This window comes from Oryctolagus cuniculus, chromosome 1 (genome assembly GCF_964237555.1).
Source record: "Oryctolagus cuniculus chromosome 1, mOryCun1.1, whole genome shotgun sequence".
NCBI lineage: Eukaryota > Metazoa > Chordata > Mammalia > Lagomorpha > Leporidae > Oryctolagus > Oryctolagus cuniculus.
Window position 1 is genome coordinate 230,017,534 of NC_091432.1, and position 17,684 is coordinate 230,035,217.

Consider the following 17,684-nt stretch of genomic DNA (forward strand, 5'->3'; position numbering starts at 1 on the left):
GCCCGAGGCCTGAGGCCGGAGGCCGGGCAGGGGTCGCCCGCGGGCTCCGTGAGGCCCGGTCGGCGTGCCGGGGGCCTCCCCGGAGTGGACAAGCCGAGCCGGCGGCGCGGGTTCGGGACCCAGGACTCCCGCTCCCTCCTCCCGCCCAACCAGCCTCGGGCGCCGGGCGCCGCCCCCGAAGCCAGCGCCACCGCCGGGGGCCCGGAGCCGGCCGCGGCCCGCGGAGGGAGCCGCCGCCGCCGCTGTTGCTGCTGTCGCTGTCGCCGCAGCCGCCGCCGCCGCCGCCGCCGCCGCCAGGCCGCGCCCCGCCCCTCCCGCAGCCGCCGCCGCCGCCGCCGCCGCCGCCGCTCCCCGCGAGGCTCGCGCTCGAGCTGCGGCGCCGGCTCCCGCCGCCTGGGCCCCGGGCCCGGCCCCTCCCGCGCCGCCCGGGCGATGAGAAGCTGCTTCTGCGTGAGACGGAGCCGGGACCCGCCGCCGCCACAGCCGCCGCCGCAGCCGCCCCAGCGGGGAACAGTTAAGTGAGGCCCGGGCGCCGCCGCGGCTCGGCCGAGCCGGCCCTGCTGCCCGAAGGGCGGGCGGGCGGACGGGCGGGCGGACGCGGGCCCCGGGCCGAGGGGCGGGCGGACGGGAGGAGCCGGGCCGCGCCGAGGCCTGCGGGCTCCGTGCCCGGCCCGCGGCTGGGCAGGCCCGGGCGGCCTCTGTCGGGCCCGGCGCGCGCCCGCCCGCCCGCCGCGGCTCCCCGTCCCTGGCTCGGCCTTGCGGCGGGAGGGAGCGGGAGTCCGAGTGCAAAGCAGCGCCCCCAGGGCCGGGCAGAGGAGGAGCCGGCCCCCGAGAGCCTCCAACGCCGTGGGAGAGGCGAGGCGAGGCGAGGCGAGGCGGCTCACCTGTGCCGCGGCCACCTGGCCGCAGGCTGCGGACCGTCGTTCGGCCGGCCTGGCCTGGGGGTCCAGCTCTCTTTGCTCACATGGATGCAGGCCGGAGTGCACCTGACCCTGAGACATCCTTCAGGGGTGCCGGCCACTGGTGTGACCTGGGCACAGCAGAGAGAATCTCCCCCCCACCCCAAACCCTAGGGCACCTGTCTGCAGGGTGAGATGCCCGGCCGGGTGCCCATCCAGGCTGGATGGTCAGACATGGGTTGAGCACCCTAGAGTGACTCCAGCCTAAGTGAGGTGTGAGCGGGCAGCGCCAGGGCATAGCCAGGCGGGAGACAGAGCACAGGTGGCCGAGGGAGACCCGGGAGCATCCTTGTCCTTTGTTATCAACACACAGCTGTTCCTAATATCAGCCTTTCTCCCCGTTAGAGATGCGGTTCTTCTGTTCCCTGCCCCTCAACAAGCAGCCCGTCCAGAGGAACACCCCGGGAGGGCAGAAGCCCCTCTCTGCTCCCTGCCCAGAGACATATTTCCGCCATAAAAGCAGAGAGCAGGCCAGCCCTGCTTTAGGGGCCTTTGTCTCTGGTGGTAGCTTCTCAGTATGGTCTCATTGTGTTTCTCTCAACAGCTGGCTGCATCTCATCTCATTTTAGCACGGAGGGTTCAACAGCCCTAGCTGCCCCAGAAAAGCCTTAGAATACTCAGTAGATAGGCTGTGTGGAAGCCTAGAGCCCATGAAAGCCGGGGTGCCTGATGGTTCATTGCTGGAGCTGGTGACACGTTTCTTGTTTGCTGGAAGTCGGGTGGGGGTGCTTTGAGACCCCACAGCACACGCAGAATACTTAGAGGGGCCTTGGAGAGAAGGGGCCTCTGCAGGTACCTGAGCTCCAAACCCCTTGCTCATCTTCACGTTTTTCGTTCCTTTTAGTGGTTAGGTCACACCCTGATTCGGCTGAAGGCAGGGTCACTGCAGGGTGTCACCCGCACCCCGCCTCTCTGTCCTGCTGGAGTGCTTTGTCCACTTGCAGCTGGAACATTGACAATACCACGGCTAAGGGCGAGGCTTGGAATCCGGCCTCGGCTTCAGTCTTGGCTTTGCTGCTTTGCATTCGTGGGCATATTGGTATATTTTTCTGAGTCTGCGTTCTCTCTGTGGAGGGAAGCGAATGGCAGCCTCTGTCTGACTGTGGTGAGAGGTTCAAGGGTCACTGGAAGAAAAGTTTAGCTCGGTGCCTGGCGTGTGGCAAGTGGCCCATGAGCTTTAGCTGTTTTCATTAAGGGCTTGTGAACTGATGACTGAGAAGGATCCTTTGTTAATTTCTAGTGTCTTCTTTTTTAATTTGTTTATTTGAAAGGCAGAGTGACAGAGAGAGGCGGAGACAGACATCATCCATCGGTGGTTCACTCCACAAATGGCGGCAACTGCCGAGGCTGGGCCAGGCGAAAACCAGGAGGCAGAAACTCCATTCTGGCCTCCCACGTGGTTGACAGAGGCCCGGCACTTGGGTCTTTCTGCACTGCATGAGCAGAGAGCTGGATCGGAAGCGGAGCAGCCTGGACCTGATGCTCTGTTATGGGGTTCCGGCGTTGTAGGCAGAGGCTTAACCCACTGCCATACAACACCAGCCCATAATGTCTTTCTGTTTGTGGTTATTACTTCTTATCAGGCCAAGTAGGAATGCCACAGTGTGAGTTGGTTCAGGGTTTTGGTTGTGAATCTCAGGCTACCTCCTGAATCCCAGGTCACCCTAGGCAAGTTATGGGACCATTCTGAATTCCCATTTCCTTAACTGTGAAAAAGGCAAATAAAAATAAGCCTACAGTAGCAAATAAAGCTAACCTCACAAGGATAGTCAGTTGGAAAGATGAGGAGCTCATGTGTGTGGCTGCACCCGGCCTTGTGCAGGTTGGGGAAGGGGGTGGATGTGAAATTTAGGTGGGCCGCAGTGTCAGGTCCCGACTCCTACAGTGTGTTGAGGCGGAGGTTGCTGTAAGAAAAAGAATTTTTTTTTAAAGATTTATTTATTTGAAAGGTAGAGTTACAGAGGGAGAGAGAGGTCTTCCATCTGCTGGTTCACTCTCCAGTTGGCTGCAACTGCCGGAGCTGTGCCGATCTGAAGCCAGGAGCCAGGATTTTATTGCAGGTCTCCCACACAAGTGCAGGGGCCCAAGCACTCAGACCATCTTCTACTGCTTTCCCAGGCCACAGCAGAGAGCTGGATAGGAAGTGGAGCAGCCGGGACTCGAACCGGCACCCATATGAGATGTTGGTGCCACAGGCAGAGGCTTAGGCCACCATGCCACGGTGCTGGCCCCACAGAATATCTTTTGTACATATTACAAAGCAGCACACTGAGTGAACACGTTGCTAGATGCCCTCTCAGGGGGTAAGGGGTAAGGGAGGGCCTGAAGCTTCGTCTCTATCAAAATCGTGGCAGACCTGCTTCTGGGGGAATTAGCAATCCACTGGCTCGGGCACTTGTACCTTAGCAGGTTGGAAGCAGGGCATGCATCGTGCTCAGAGGGCGACGTCTTCGCTGCACTGCAAAGTATGGATGGCACTGGAGCCGAGCGCAGGCAGTGTCAAAGGTGCTATTACGATGATGAAGGTAACAAATGAGTACAAGGCTGGATGTGGTTGGGCTGGCCGGCTGTGGGTGAGTAAGCAGGACCTCCTCTGCTAGCTGGCTGTGGAAGGAGAGGCCTGGGTTCCTGGAGTGGGGGGCTTCACCCCAGGCTGCTCTCGCTGTCCCCAAGGCCCACTCTGGCCAGCCTTTCACGGCCCCCTTGGGCTCTCTCTGGCTTCCTGCACGCTGGGCTGCCCTTGGGAATTGTGGTTTCCCCATGTTGTGTGTGCTGTGTGCAGCAGCCTCGCCTGAGTCAGATCTGTCTGCAGCTGCCTGGGAGGCAGAGCCGCTGCAGGCTGCGTGACATCGCCTCCCTCGCTGGGGACATCCTGTGGGCATGTGTTTGGTTTACTTGACACGCTTCTGGCAAGATGCGGCGCATGTCCAGGCAGAAATGTGAGAGGCCCGTGGGCCTGGAGCCCGGGGATGGCACACGGAGCTCTGTGGCTCATACGTCCCCGAGGACCAGAGGGCCATCTTACTGGGCCTGTGGCTGGGATCAGCGTTGAGTTGTTCTTTCCTTCTTTATAGTTACAGAAGCTAAGCATCCCACACATAGACACAGACACACACTTTTTAAAACAGATACTGATCAGCGCATCAGAAGAGTATCTCCTGACCCTTTAGAAGAGAGAAATAGATGAGTTCTTAATGAGTTAAATCTGCCTGAGGTGTTTATGAAAATGCAGATTCCAGAACCCCCAATTTTGTTGAATCACAGTGTCTGGGGGAGGGGCCCTGGATCTGAGTGCTTAGCAAGCACCTTGGGTGGTTGTTTTTTTTTTGTTGTTGTTGTTGTTTAAAGATTTATTTATTTATTTTTTATTTGAAAGAGTTACACAGAGAAGGAGAGGCAGAGAGAGAGAGAGAGAGAGAGAGAGAGGTCTTCCATCTGCTGGTTCACTCCCCAGTTGTTCGCAATGGAGGGAGCTGTGCTGATCCGGAGCCAGGAGCTTCCTCCGGGTCTCCCATGTGGGTGCAGGGGCCCATGGCCTTGAGCCTTCTTCCACTGCTTTCCCAGGCCACAGCAGAGAGCTGCATTGGAAGTGGAGCAGCTGGGACTCAAACTGGCACCCATATGGGATGCCAGCACTGCAGGCGGTGGCTTTACCTGCTACCCCACAGTGCCGGCCCCTCTTGGGTTATTCTTCAGCCTCCTGGAGTTTGAAACCCCAGTTCTAGACGCTACTCACCAAGTTGTTAAATGCACACAACGCACAGCTGACCGTGGTCACCAGCTTTACACGTGCAGATCAGTGGCATGAGGTGCATTCGCGTTGTGCAATCGCGTTGTTGCTCCGGGCCCTTTCCTCTTGCAAAGCTGAAAGGCTGCGCTCCTTAGACACCGCCTGCGGCCACCACTCTACTGCCCGGCACGGAAGTGGGATGCACAGTGCTCGTCGTCTTGGTGCCTGGCTCATCTCACTCTGCTTAACGTCCCCCAGGTTCCTCGGGTTGTATCCTGTATCAGAAGTTCCTTCTTTTTGAGGGCTGAATAATATTCCATTGAGTGTGCCGACCGTACTTTGTTTACTCGCCTGCAGATGGACATGTGCGTGCCTCCTCTTTTTTGGCTGTTGTGAATAACCCTCTTTTGCTTATATACCCAGAGGTGGAGTTGCTGGGTCATGTGGAAATTCTCTTTTTATGTTTTGGAGGACCTACCCTACTGTTTTCCATAAAATAGTTACTGTTCTATTTTACTTTCTCACCAGCGGTGTGCCGATTTTCCCGTATTCTCACCACCACTTGTTATTCTGGTTTTGTTGTTGTTTCCGGTAGTAACCACCCTGTTGGGTAATCTCATTTGGATTTGATATGGGTTTTCTTAATGACTAGCGGTATTGAACATCTCTTCCTGTGCTTGGCCATTTGTATGTCATCTTTTTTTCTTTTTTTAAGATTTATTTATCTATTTGAAAATCAGAGTTACAAAGAGAGGAAAGGCAGAGAGAGAGAGAGTGAGAGAGAGTGTCTTCCATCTACTGGTTCACTTCCCAGATGGTCACAATAGCTGGACCTGCGCCAATCTGAAGCCAGGAGCCAGGAGCTTCTTCTGGGTCTCCCACGTGGGTGCAGGGGTCCAAGGACTTGGGCCTTCTTCTACTGCTATCTCAAGCCATAGCAGAGAGCTGGATCAGAAGTGGAACAGCCGGGTCTCAAACCGGCGCCCATGTGGGATACCGGCACTTCAGTCCAGGGATTAACCCACTGTGCCACAGCGCCGGCCCCTGTATGTCATCTTTGAAAAAACACTTATTTAAGTCCTCTGCCCATTTTAAAAAATGATTTTTTTATTTCTTTTTCATTATTTGAGAGGCAAGGAGAGAGAAAGACTGAGACAGAGAGAAAAAGAGAGAAGTCTTCCATTCACTGGTTCACTCCCCAAGTGTCCACAACAGTCAGGACTGGGCCACACTAAAGGCAGGAGCCAAGAACTCGGTTTGGCAGGGCTGGTGCTGTGGTGTAGTAGGTTAGGTCTCTGCCTGCAGTGCCAGCATCCCACATGGGCACCAGTTCATTGTCCTGGCTGCTCCTCTTCCAGTCTAGCTCTCTGCTAATGGCCTAGGAAGGCAGTGGAAGATGGTCCAAGATGGGCCCTTGCATCCATGTGGGAGACCCAGAAGAAGTTCCTGACTCCTGACTTCTGGCTTCTGGTTTTGGATCAGCTCAGCTCCGGCCGTTGTGGCCATTTAAGGAGTAGACCGGCAGATAGAAGACCTTTCTCTCTGTCTCTCCCTCTGTAACTCTGCCTCTCAAATGAATAAACTAATTAAAACAAAACAAAAGCCTCGGTTTGGATCTCCCATGTGGGTAGCAGGGACCCAACTACTTGAGCCATCACCTGCTGCCTCCCAGGGTCTGCAGTGGCAGGAAGCTGGAATTGAAAGTGAAGCCAGGATTCAAACCCAGACACTTCAGCATGAGTTGTGGGAAACCCAAATAGGATTTTTTTTTTTAAAGATTTTATTTATTTGAGAGAGTTACAGACAGTGAGAGGGAGTGATAAAGGTCTCCCATCTTCATGTTCACTCTCCAAATGGCTGCAACGGCTAGAGCTGGGCTGATCCAAAGCCAGGGGCCAGGAGCTTCCTCTGGGTCTCCCACATGGGTGCAGGGGCCCAAGGACTTGGGCCATCTTCTACTGCTTTCCCAGGCCATAGCAGAGAGCTGGATTGGAAGTGGAACAGCCGGGACTCCAACCTGCGCCCTTATGGGATGCCGGTACCACAGGTGGAGGATTATCCTACTGCGCCGCAGCGCTGGCCCCCGCAAGGAGAATCTTAACTGTTGTACCAAACACCTGCGTGTAGTAGTTTGTCTTTATGTTGTTGAGTTGTGGAAGTTGTTTATAAATTCAGATATTAACCCTTCTCACATGTGATTTGCAGATATTTTTCCCATCCTGTAGGCTGCCCTTTCACCCTGTTGATTGTGTCCTTTGATGCAAATTTCTTACCCTGACTTGTCTATTTTAATTTTATAGGGGTGGAAACTCCGCCCAGTTTAGTTCATTTGCAAGGGGTCACACAGCTGTGTCAGATCTGCAGTTGGCGCTCAGGTCCCTCTGACTCCCAAGCTGCCCCTTTCCCGTCCTCCGAGTTGCCTGCCATTGCCCCGCCCCATCCCAACCCCTCTACACCCTGAGCTAACAGCATCAGAGGCCCCCTGGGGGTCTGAAGGCATGGGTGGGTTGGAGAAGCGCTCACCTACAGGGGAGGACAGAGACCTGGGACTCTCTTCCTTCAGACCTCTTAGAAATAGCAGGGGAGTGCAGGTGGGTTTTTGAGTTTAGTGTATGGTGTGTATCTGCTTGAATATTTCATGGACTCACTTCCAAGCCCATTTGCCACTGGCAGCTCCCCTACATGCCCCTGTGATGCAGGAGGTCCCTCCACGCCTCTGTCTCGCAGGGGGAGCAGCCCTTCTACACCTGCCCTGGCTCACCAGGCGGAGGGGAGAGTCCCCTCATTTGTAGCCCCTTACTCTTAGATTCCGTCCCACAGCCTGTGAGGGCCAGGTCTTCTTCACCACAGATCCCTTCCCTGGCTAAGCCTTGCCCAGTGTCCCCCCTGGCCCAGACCCATTCGGTTAGAGTCTGAGCAGGGTGGGGATGCACAGCTCACCGGCCTGAGCCCCCGCTACCCCCGCTAGGCCCTCGTCCAGCCTCACTGCCTCTTCAGGTGCTCGGTCCTGGGCTCCGGGGGTTGTGGTGTTTTCCCTGCGTGGGCCTCTCACTGTTGCCTTTTCTGCTTTATGTGTCTTCTTGTCCAATAAAACTTGGCAATTTTTAAAGCTTTATTTGGGAGGTAGAGTTAGAGAGAGGGAGAGACAGAGAGGTCAGTCCTCCATCTCCTGGTTCACTCCCCAAATGGCTGCAACAGCTGGGGTTGGGCCAGGCCAAAGCCAGGAGCCTGGAACTCCACCTGGATCTCCCACGTGGGAGGCAGGGGCCCCAGTGCGTGGGCTGTGTTCTGCTGCTTTCCCCGGGCTCATTCTAGGGAGCTGGATCACAAGCGCAGCAGCTAGGACTGGAAATGGCACCGATTCGGGATGCCCGTGTTTTAGGTGGTGGCTTAAGCCATTGTACCACAGCGCTGGCCCTGAAGCCTGGCAGTTTTGGGAGGCCAGGGACTTCCTCCATTCATCCACTGTCCACTTTGTGAGTCGGCAAGGTGGACCCAACATGCACTTGAACAATTTACATTTCGCTAAAAAAAGTGTGCACCCTTCTGCAGGGCAAGGCTGTGCCTGAGCACACAGGTGCAGGCGTTGTGTACTAAGACCACGTGCTTGGGTGATACCAGGGTCTGAGTGACAGCTCCTGTCTGCGGGATGGGACATAGGACCCAGATTTTAAGTGGTACGTGGGTGTCATGGGGGAGAAACTGGATGCTCTCGGCTGACCTGTGGCAGGGAGGGAAGAGATACGGGAGACTCATTCTGAGGCTCATCTCTATGAGATCACTTTCAGGTTTCTTTCTTTCTTTCCTCATTCATTCATTCATTCATTCATCATTTGTCAGGCTCTGAGTGTGTCCCTACTATCTTCTCAAATTTCACATCGTGGACCAGTGGTTTCAGAGTTGGCTGGGAGCTTGTTAGAAATGCAGCTCCACCCTCAAGCTCCCCCTCCCACACTGACTCCCTGAGGGTGGGGCCCCAGGGTCTCCATCGCAGACCCTCCAGGGCACTCTTCCCCACGCTGACATGGGTAACCCTGCTGCAGAGTGCACGACTTTGCATCGTTGTCACTGCTGTACGCTCAAGTGCTCAGCACAGCTGCTGTGGTGCCCCAGGCCTTGGTAGAGAGCAGGCTGTGGAGCGGGGCCCAGGGGGAGGGTGGTGCCTGTTGTCTGTGGGATGCGCAGGCGAAAAGAGGCAGCAGGACACTGGGCACAGGCCTGAGTCTCAGGAGGAAGGTCCAGGCCATGGAGGAGTTTTGGAAGTCGTCAACACATGGGTAGAATAAGACCATCACATGTTTGGAAAGAGATTCTCAAGACCCATGTGAAAGCCAGGAGGGGCGTGGTGGCCGGGTTGACCGAAGCCAGGCTTCTTATGGCCTGGCAGCCCTTGTCACCGAGGTGACATCTCTGCCATCACGGAAGGGTGTGACTCACGTCTCTGAACTCTGAGACCGTTGCTTTGGGAGCTTCTTGGGATGGTTTCGTTGACAGGGCATCTGCCTACCACTGGGGGTCCTTTTTCCTGCTCTGCAGGGGACAGGCAGTGTGACACCACCAGGCAAGCCCTGGTGGGAGTGGGCAGGGTCGGCCCTCATCTGCAGGGATCGTGAGCACACTGGAGGGGGCCCCATCCTGAAACGTGGTCCTTGGTTTGTGCAGAGTTGGGCAGGGCCTTGGCCAGGGCGGTGCCTGAGGACTTGATCCAGGTTTATTTTCGGAGAAGGAATTCCGGGACGAGCATTGTACTGTGCAGGGGCTGCAGCAGCCTGGACCTTGGGCCTGCCTCAGATACCGATGGGAAAATCTTAGGTTTGCTCATCAGAGGGTTGCTGTCGGTCTAAGCCTGGGTCAGATGGAATCTGTTTGTAGTGTGTTTATAAACCAGATTCTTCTATTGGGAGAAGCAGGCCTTTAGTGGGGCAGAAGGGGAAGTGTGGGGAGGAAATGCTGGCAAGGGGTAGTTTCCTAACTGGAAAAGTCTTTGTGATCTAGGAGAGCTGAGAAAAAAATATTTACTTTCCCAGGATGGTATCCAACAGCATGTGTCAGAGCGCTCTGATCCTGACTGGTTAACCAAGTCCGAATCAAAGGCGAGTCCTGGGCTCCACGGGGACACTTGCCAGCCTGTCACAGTCCCCCATGGGCAGTCCAAGAGCTGGCCGAACAAATGCCTGGGTGCTTCATGGACCCTGGCCTCAGCCCACAGCCCCCTAAGGAGGAGGGGTCTCTGCCCCTGTGCTGTAAGGAAGTGGTGTGCGTGCGTGGTGGTGTGCCTCGGTGAGGCCTAGCCATGGGCTCCCCCGCCCAGGGACAGGGCAGTGTTCTCCAGTCTCTTGCTGGCATTTTGTCAGCTGAGAGGTGCCAGCAATCCTGGGGCAGCGGAGTGGGGCATGGGCTCCTGCAGACCATGGCTGCCTGGCAACAGGCAAAGAGCCTCCGCACAGCGGCGGCAGCGCCAGCTCCCCGTGGGGGGACGGGCTGTTTCGCTGACCACCCTGCTCTTGCGCTGTTTCCCACCGCGAGTGGCATGTTTATTCCCTTCCGTCCCGCAGCCCGGCGAGCTGGGGCGTGGGCAGACAGTGTATGTCTTTGGTGCACTTGGTTTTGGATCTCAAGCAAGCTTGTCGTCCTGTGGGGACTTAATTAACCCACTGGTTTTGTCATCTCAATTGCAGTAGCCTCACTTAACCTGCCCCCTTTAGTACGTTGGAATTACTCTCCTCCAAAGCTCTGTGCCAGTGGAGCCTCCAGCCCTGGCGGGTGGCGCTGGCCTGGCTTCTGAGCCAGCCTTCCTCACCACGGCAGGGAGGCAGGGAGGCTGGGGCACCTCCTTTGAAGGCAGCACCCCCTGCCCCTGCCGTCGTTGCCCCTGAAAACACTTTAAACTCCTTGGCCCAGACCCGCCGCTGGAAGGGCCCCTCGGATTGAGGTCTGAGCTCTGTTGGTCGGGTTTTGATTTCAGTACGGGAGCTGATAAAACGCGATAAACCCCAGGCTCACTAGGGCCGTGGAAATTAAACAGAGATGGTATCAAAGTTCCCGAGTTCTCAACTGTGGTAGAGTAGCTTCGGCTCCTCCCGGACCGCGGCTGCAGGCTCGCCTTTGATTCTAAAACAATGTTGAGCGTCTGTCCGCCAAGCCCGTCACTGCAGACTTTTAGGGATTATGCTCTTGGTTGTAGTAGTTCTTTGATCAGCTACGAGGGAGCAGTGTGCCGTCTGCGTGAAGGGGCTTTATAGTTAAAGTCCATATCTCTGAACCTGGATGGCAGTGCTGGGCCGTGTGGCAGTGCTGGGAGCCGGCCCCACCCCCAGTGCCGGCAGAAGCAGGAAGCAGCCCCTCCCAGCCTGCGTGGGCAACACTTCATCCTCCCTCTCCCCGTCTTGCCCAGACCATACACATGTGCACAGGCACACACGCATACACACGTGTGCAGGCCTCTCGGGGCAGACCCCGGCTGCCTCCAGCCTTGGGAGTGATCTGGCAGAGGCTGCGGCCCGCTCAGCAGAGACGGTGGAGTGGGGATTGGGGTTGGATAATCTGCAAGGATCAGCTGAAGGTCAGTGTCGCGTGTCTAGCAGCAGATGTGACTCCCAGGCGCCCACCACCTGCGTTTATTGAGAACAGAGTTAGATGCAGGCTGGCTCAGTCCGCCAGCTGTGGAGAATCTCATCGTCCCTTCTCTTGTCATCCAAACGCTGGGTCAGCTCCTGGCTTTCCCAGAACAGCGCCTCCTTGCAGGCGCAGCTGGGATGGCACGAGCTCCCCATTTGGCGGCCCTCCTCCGTGTTGGCCCCGCAACTTCGCCTGGTAACAGAGCCCCTGTGTGCTGTGGATCCTGCCCACCCGGGCCGTAGATCAGCCCGTTCCCTCCTGTGCGGCGCACCCATCTCCCTCATTAGGCCTAAATTTACCTCCATCCTGCGCAAACGTGGCCCTAGCTCATTTTTATTGTTGTAAATTATTTATGAGGGGAATGTCGCATCTTGAAACTGAGGTGTGAGGAAAATTAATCCCCTGTTACTTTTATCTTTCTCTGCTTTTCTCCCTCTGGCTTGACTTACTGAGCTGTGGTCAAAGGTAGAGAAGCCTTGGCATTTTAAACCATAGTTAGTGTTGACACGCTCGCTCTCTCTCGGGTAGGATGTGGGGCCCTGTGCACAGGGGAAGGGGAAGCAGGCAGGAGGCAAGGACTGGGGGTCCCACCGGCTCTGCCGTCTTTCTGCTGTGGCTCGGTTTCCTTTCCTGTAGGAAGAACACAAGCCAGCCGGCTCCCGGGCTGAGTGTGCGCATCCACTGAGCGGGAGCCTGGGAAAGCGTCCCGAGAACTGCAGCGCGCCCTGCAGCGCGGTGGAGCTGCGTGCGTGGGTTGTGTGCAGCTAGGATTTCGACACAGCCGCGGAAGCCGGATGAGGGCTGCTGAGATGAACCCGAGGGTGTTGCAAGTGGGCCTGAGCGTCTTGTTTTAGTTCAGTGTCACCTCTGGCCAGACAGGTTAATGCTGGCTTTAAAACTCTGCACCCATGGCCTCCCTCCCTGGCCACATTCACTCCGCAAGCTCATTCGTGGCCTCTTGTTCCCCGAGCAGAGGTCGGGCCTGCGACCCCCGGGCCGTGGAGTCCTGAGGTGCCACCCCTTCCGGCTGGAGGCAGCACGCAGCCGGGAAGCCGAGTGCTAGTTAATAAATGGCCTTTTGTTAGGAAGGTCAATTGAAGTGATGGTGGAGACGCTGTTAAAAGTAATTTGCAGTCAGAAAATATGTAATTCAGGGCAAGCTGCTGTGAGTGATGGCCTCTGCCATGGATATCCTGGGCCTTTCTCATTAAAGGCCTCCGTGGCTGTGGTGGAGGGGCAGCCCCCGTGGCCGGGCTGGCCGCAGCCCTGCACCGTGAGAAGCCATTTGTCTCTGTTTCACAAAGGCTGCCTTGGTCCCCAGGGCAAGGCAGCTGGGGGGGAAGGAAAGGAGATGGCCTGTGTTGGGACGCTTGGTGCTGCTGCCTGCCGGCCCTCCGGCCTGCGCAGGCTGGACTCTCTCTGACCGCACAGACAGGCCCGGCTGCTTTGTCTGCCTCGGCTGGAGACGCCTGCAGCCATCTTGGAAGCTGCTACTGGGCTGCCTGCTCGGTGCGTTCTGGGAGCAGCAGCGTGTGCTCAGAGCCTGTTTATCCCGTGCGAGCGGCTGTGCGCTTTGCAGCCAGGGAGCCATACTGTCAGTGCCTGGTGGAGAGCGTTGAGACCGGAGGACGTGCGTCTCTCGGCAAACCAGAGATTTCTCATCTGTGCTTACCTTCTGCCTCCCTCGTCTCTCCTCTCTCTCTCTCTCTCTCTCTCTCTCTCTGACAGTAGAGGCAATATGATCTTGAAAAAAAAGCCTTACATGTGCTTTATTAAATTCACAGCGTGATGTTTTAGCACTGGCAGAATATGTACGTTCTGCTAATGGGATGTTAATTACAAAGCATTTTTGGTAACCAACAGCAGGTACCAATATTTCGCAAACTGCAGCAGTGCCATTTCCATGTTATCAATAATGCGGACTTTTCCACACGTAGAGACTTTTGGTGGGTGCTTGCTTTAGGTCAGGCAAATGCAGATGTTTACGTCCAAACCTTTATCGGGGGCACGCAGGCGTGTTCGCACAATAAGGATTCACTTAGTGCCTACTGTGTGTAGGAAGTCCTCAGCCCTGTGCTTCGTGCAGATAAACCCTGCCTGATAAACGAGATTTGAAAACAGGAGATGGTGCAGCATGGTCTCCTGCCCCCTGCCCCGGCCTTCTAGAAGCGTATTTTCAGCAGAATTAAGTTCAACATAACCTAGTGTAGCTTTTGTCGTAAACAGAAGCTGTGAGTGCAGCTGTGCCCGGTGCTTCCTCGCTTCACTCCATGGCATTGACAAGTCTGTCCGGAGCCTTCGCGGCTTCCACGGGCTCCGTGAGTGACGAGCATGCAGCATTTGGAGTGTTCCTGTTTGGGACGCTGCAGGCTTTTTAATGGCCTCGGCCTTTTCTGACTGTATGCTGGGAAGTAAGAATGTCCCTCCGTCTGCCCCCCCAGGCAGGGTGCTGCGTTTGCTTTGGAAGCGGTAAGCGTCCTGGAAGGATCTGGCAGACCGATGGCCGGCCAGCGGAGTTTAATTGCCGCAGAAGGAGGTGGAATGTAGCTTGCTCTTTTTCACCACTTGTCCTTTTAAAAGGACTTAAACTCGTTTACATAAGGTGTTGCCTTTTTATTTGCTTTCTGCTGCGCGGCCACTCGAGCTGCCCGGACCCAGTGCTCCCTGTGTCCCACCTGTCTCCTCGGCTCACATCAAGAGGCCGTCAGCACAGAGTAGGAGTTCTTGCTTCCCTCCCCTCTCCCAGAGTGCCCGGCGAGGATTGTGGTCACTTAATGTTTGCATTGAGTCAGTGTCTGTGGGCTCAGGGGGGGAAAAATCTGCCAGGCCCCTAGGGAACGGTGCCCACCTGGCTTCAGGCTGTGACGCCGGCCTCCGGTGCTCTTTGTCGCGTGCCCGTTGTGTACCAGGGCCTAACGCTGGCCCTTCATTTCCCTCGATTCTCGGGTCTTGCAGCAGCTCCGAGACTGTCAGAACCATAACCTTGTTTTATGCTTAAGAAAAGGAATGCTCCAAGAGGTTCATTTGCTTTTTCAAAGCCACCAGCCATTGAGCCATGGAGCCTGGACTCCAGTCCTGTGGCCAGAACCGGAGGCACTGAAAGGAGAGAAGTGAAAGGTGTTGACCATGTCCAGTTTAGCCACAGAGGAGCTCCTGGTGCCCGTTGAGAAATCAGGTGGTTGGACGGTGGAGTGGAGGGTGATTTGCCTCTGGGTCTGAGAGCAGGGAGCTGTGCTAGCTCAGTGGTCAGAGCTAGCTGGGGACAGTCAGGGGCCGGAGACGATTTGAGTCCTTGGCCTGAGGACGGAGTGAGGCGCGGTCAGGGCTCCTTCAGCCAGGCTGGTGCGTGGAGCTGACGCAGGATGTTTGCCCCCGACCCTGGTTCCATTGTCGAGACTGTGTTGTTCATATTGTGAGCTCCGTGTGAATTTTGTGTTTCCTTTCTTCTTTCCTGAACCAGGACCAGTCCACCATGCCTGAAGTGAAAGACCTCTCGGAAGCCTTGCCGGACACCTCGATGGACCCCCTCACGGGGGTCGGGGTGGTGGCTTCGCGGAACCGCGCCCCGACAGGCTACGACGTGGTAAGTCAGGCCTCGTGCCGGCCTTTCGCTCCCTGATCCCGCAAGTGCTTGTCTCCTGCAGTCGAGGCCCTCTGACCTGTGTGTGGACGTTCCTTCCCTCGGGGGAGTGGTCAGGGAGGGAAGTGTCCCCCGTGGGAGGAAGTGTCCTGGTTTGGAGGTCACAAAGACCTGAGTCCGTCCAGGATGCTTCCTGGTCTTGACCTTGGCTGAGTAACTTGACCTCTGTGCCGATCATTCTCACCTTCAGGAAGATTTAGAGGTTGGAGTCATTCATTTCCTAAGTCACTTGTAGTTGTAACATTTTCTGAAGAGGGACCAAGAGTCTGTGAAAGACTGGAGGTTGTCATCTTTGCCATGTATGCATAAACGCACTGTCATGATTTGTATAGCTCTTTGCAGTTTGCCCAGCCGTGAACCCATTCAGCTCCCACTGGTCCCTGGAAGGCAGGGGAGCAGGCCGCTGTATCTCCACTGTGCTAGGTCAGGGTCCCCAGACTCCAGCAGGTGAAAGGACAGAGTCCCAGGCCTTGGGTGTGGTGAGTGACCAGGGCCAGGACCCCCCCTCCCGCCAGCTCCAGGCTCTGGCTGACCACACAGCACCACTTGGCATAGAACGTCCCTTGATTTCCAGCACAGGTTCGTGCCGGCGTTCTGTGGTCCCGCTGGTTGGAACCAGTCGTTCTGTTGTGTCAGTAGAGGAATTCTGCTCTGGGTGGAGCTTACCAGTGCAGAGTTCCGTTTGGAGGGCTTCGTTCTCAGTCAGTATCACCATATGCCCTGGGAGTCTAAGGTCGTCTTATTTTCACTTTCCTCGTTTTGTGTTTTTGACATTTTATTTATTTTTTCCTTGGAAGTGTATATACATCAAGAATATATCAGAATAGAAGACCGCGTGTGTCATTCGGCAGCAGTGCACACCTGCCAGTGATTAGATCATCCTGATGTCCCAGGCAGGGTGCCTGGTCCCACAGAAGCCCGTGAGAGGGGTTTTCAAGCTCAGTGCTCTTGATGTTGGAAGCCAGATAGTCGGATAATTCTCTGCCGTGGGGCTGTTCCGCAGCCTCACTGGCTGGCCTCTGCCTAGTTGATGCCAGTAGTACCTGCCCCCCCCACCCCAGTGGTGACAACCAAAAATGTCCCCAAATGTTGCCAAATGTCCCCAGTATGAGGGGGTAGCAAGCAGAATGGGCCCCATTGGGAACCGCTGCCGTCGGGGCTGGGGCATGGGGGGCGGGGAGAGGCACATTAAAGTGCTGCCTGAAAGCTTACAGACGGCCCGAGAGTGAAAGAGTGGGGACCCTCTGACAAAGCTTTGAGCCTTACCTGCTGCCGACTTCACAGCACTCTTGGAATGTATAACTTTCCATAAAATAGAATCATTACATATGGCTTTGTGCCATAAAACTCGGGGAAGCTAATAAAAGTGTTCCTGATTTGAGAAGCCGAAGTGTCTTTTGATGAATGAGGTCTGAAGCAGCAAGGCCGTGAATCAAGGCAGGGCCTGGGAGCTCTCAGCCACTCTGGGGGAGGATGGCCCCCGTCGCTCTCCTGGGAGGACTCCTGGGGAGCACAGGCCCGGGCGTGGTCTCCCCGTCTTCCTGCTGCTCCCTCTTGCTGATCTGTCGCCTTCATATGCCGTACCTCTGGGGTCATCTTCAATGCCTGGCTTGTGGCGGCAGCTGGCCTTTGGTAGTCTGGCTTTCTGGAAGTCTCGGTGAGTCTGACAGGAGCAGAATCTATCCCTATCATTTTCTCCTAACAGGAAGCTCAGGGCAGAGGAGCGCGGTGTCAGATGAGCACAGTTAATAAGCACAGTGCATGATTATGCCGTACCGTGCATTTTAGCGGGAGGTGAGCAGGGCAAGGGGCTCGAGCTGGTAATTACCCAGCCTCCGCGCGGCCGGGAGCGCAGCCTGGCCCGGCGCCCTCGGAAAGCCCTTCCGGGGACAGAGGTGGGAGTCATCTCTTTGTACTGGCCTCTGGTGTCTTCTCAGGGTCTGACCCCAAGTTCAAGGGGGCAGCAGGCCGGGCAGGTGCAGAGAGGTCCTTCCACTCCTTCTCTCTGGGGTTTCGCATCTAAGGCAGCGCCAGGCCCAAGTGCAAGGCCAGGCTGCAGAAAGGCCCGGGTGGTGCACAGTGGGTGCGGACGCCCTGCTGCGGGCGTGGCGAGCCCACCGGCTGTCTCCTGTCTGGTGTGGGGTGGATCCATCCTGTGCCCAGAGTGTGCCCAGACTGTGACCGCCACGTGGCTCTGCAGGGGAGGTCCCAGATGGACCGCTGACCCTGAGTAGCACAAGTGCCTTCACACGGGGTGAAGTGCTGTTGGTGCTTAGTGTAAAAGATGCGGTGTTTATGGATAGAGATTCCAGCCAATGGCTTCCCTTCTCTCAGGTCAGAAGGAGATGCTTGATCTTGTGGACTGGGCATTATTTGGTAAACGTCTCTGTTTCTGCAGGCTGCTCGGAAGTAGCCCCCCACCAGTTCTGCAGCCACACCCTCAGATCTTGGGGGGACTGTGGATATTCCCTCTGTCGGTGGTCGGGGTGGGTCCCATGTGTCCTTGTGTTACTGCAGGACCCGGCAGAATGGCCCCGTGCTGGAGGAGCCTGGTGTTCGCCACAGGTAGTCGTGCTGTTTTGCACAGGTGGACGGTCAGTCTTCAGACTGTAGCGGCTGAGCACTTCGCACGATGGCCTCCATGCACAGTGTCACTCCGTGCTGCTCAGGATGGCCCTGAGCGCCACGCCGGGTGTGGGTCTGTGTGTTTCGGTGACATGATCCTGCCTCTCTCCTG

The 17,684-nt window shown here is 56.5% G+C and overlaps 1 protein-coding gene across 2 annotated transcripts in view; it reads left to right on the forward strand.

Annotated features, from left to right (window-relative positions):
• Window positions 1–310: 310 nt before the first annotated feature.
• MVB12B (multivesicular body subunit 12B) overlaps window positions 311–17,684 on the forward strand; it is a 173,641-nt gene continuing 156,267 nt past the window's right edge. The window contains exons 1-2 of one of the 2 annotated variants that reach the window (XM_051855273.2): window positions 311–513; window positions 14,768–14,890. In XM_051855273.2, the coding sequence (XP_051711233.1) occupies window positions 433–513; window positions 14,768–14,890 (204 nt within the window). In that variant the 5' untranslated portion in view covers window positions 311–432. The remainder of the gene's footprint in view (window positions 514–14,767; window positions 14,891–17,684) is intronic. The other variant, XM_051855278.2, reaches the window with a different exon arrangement.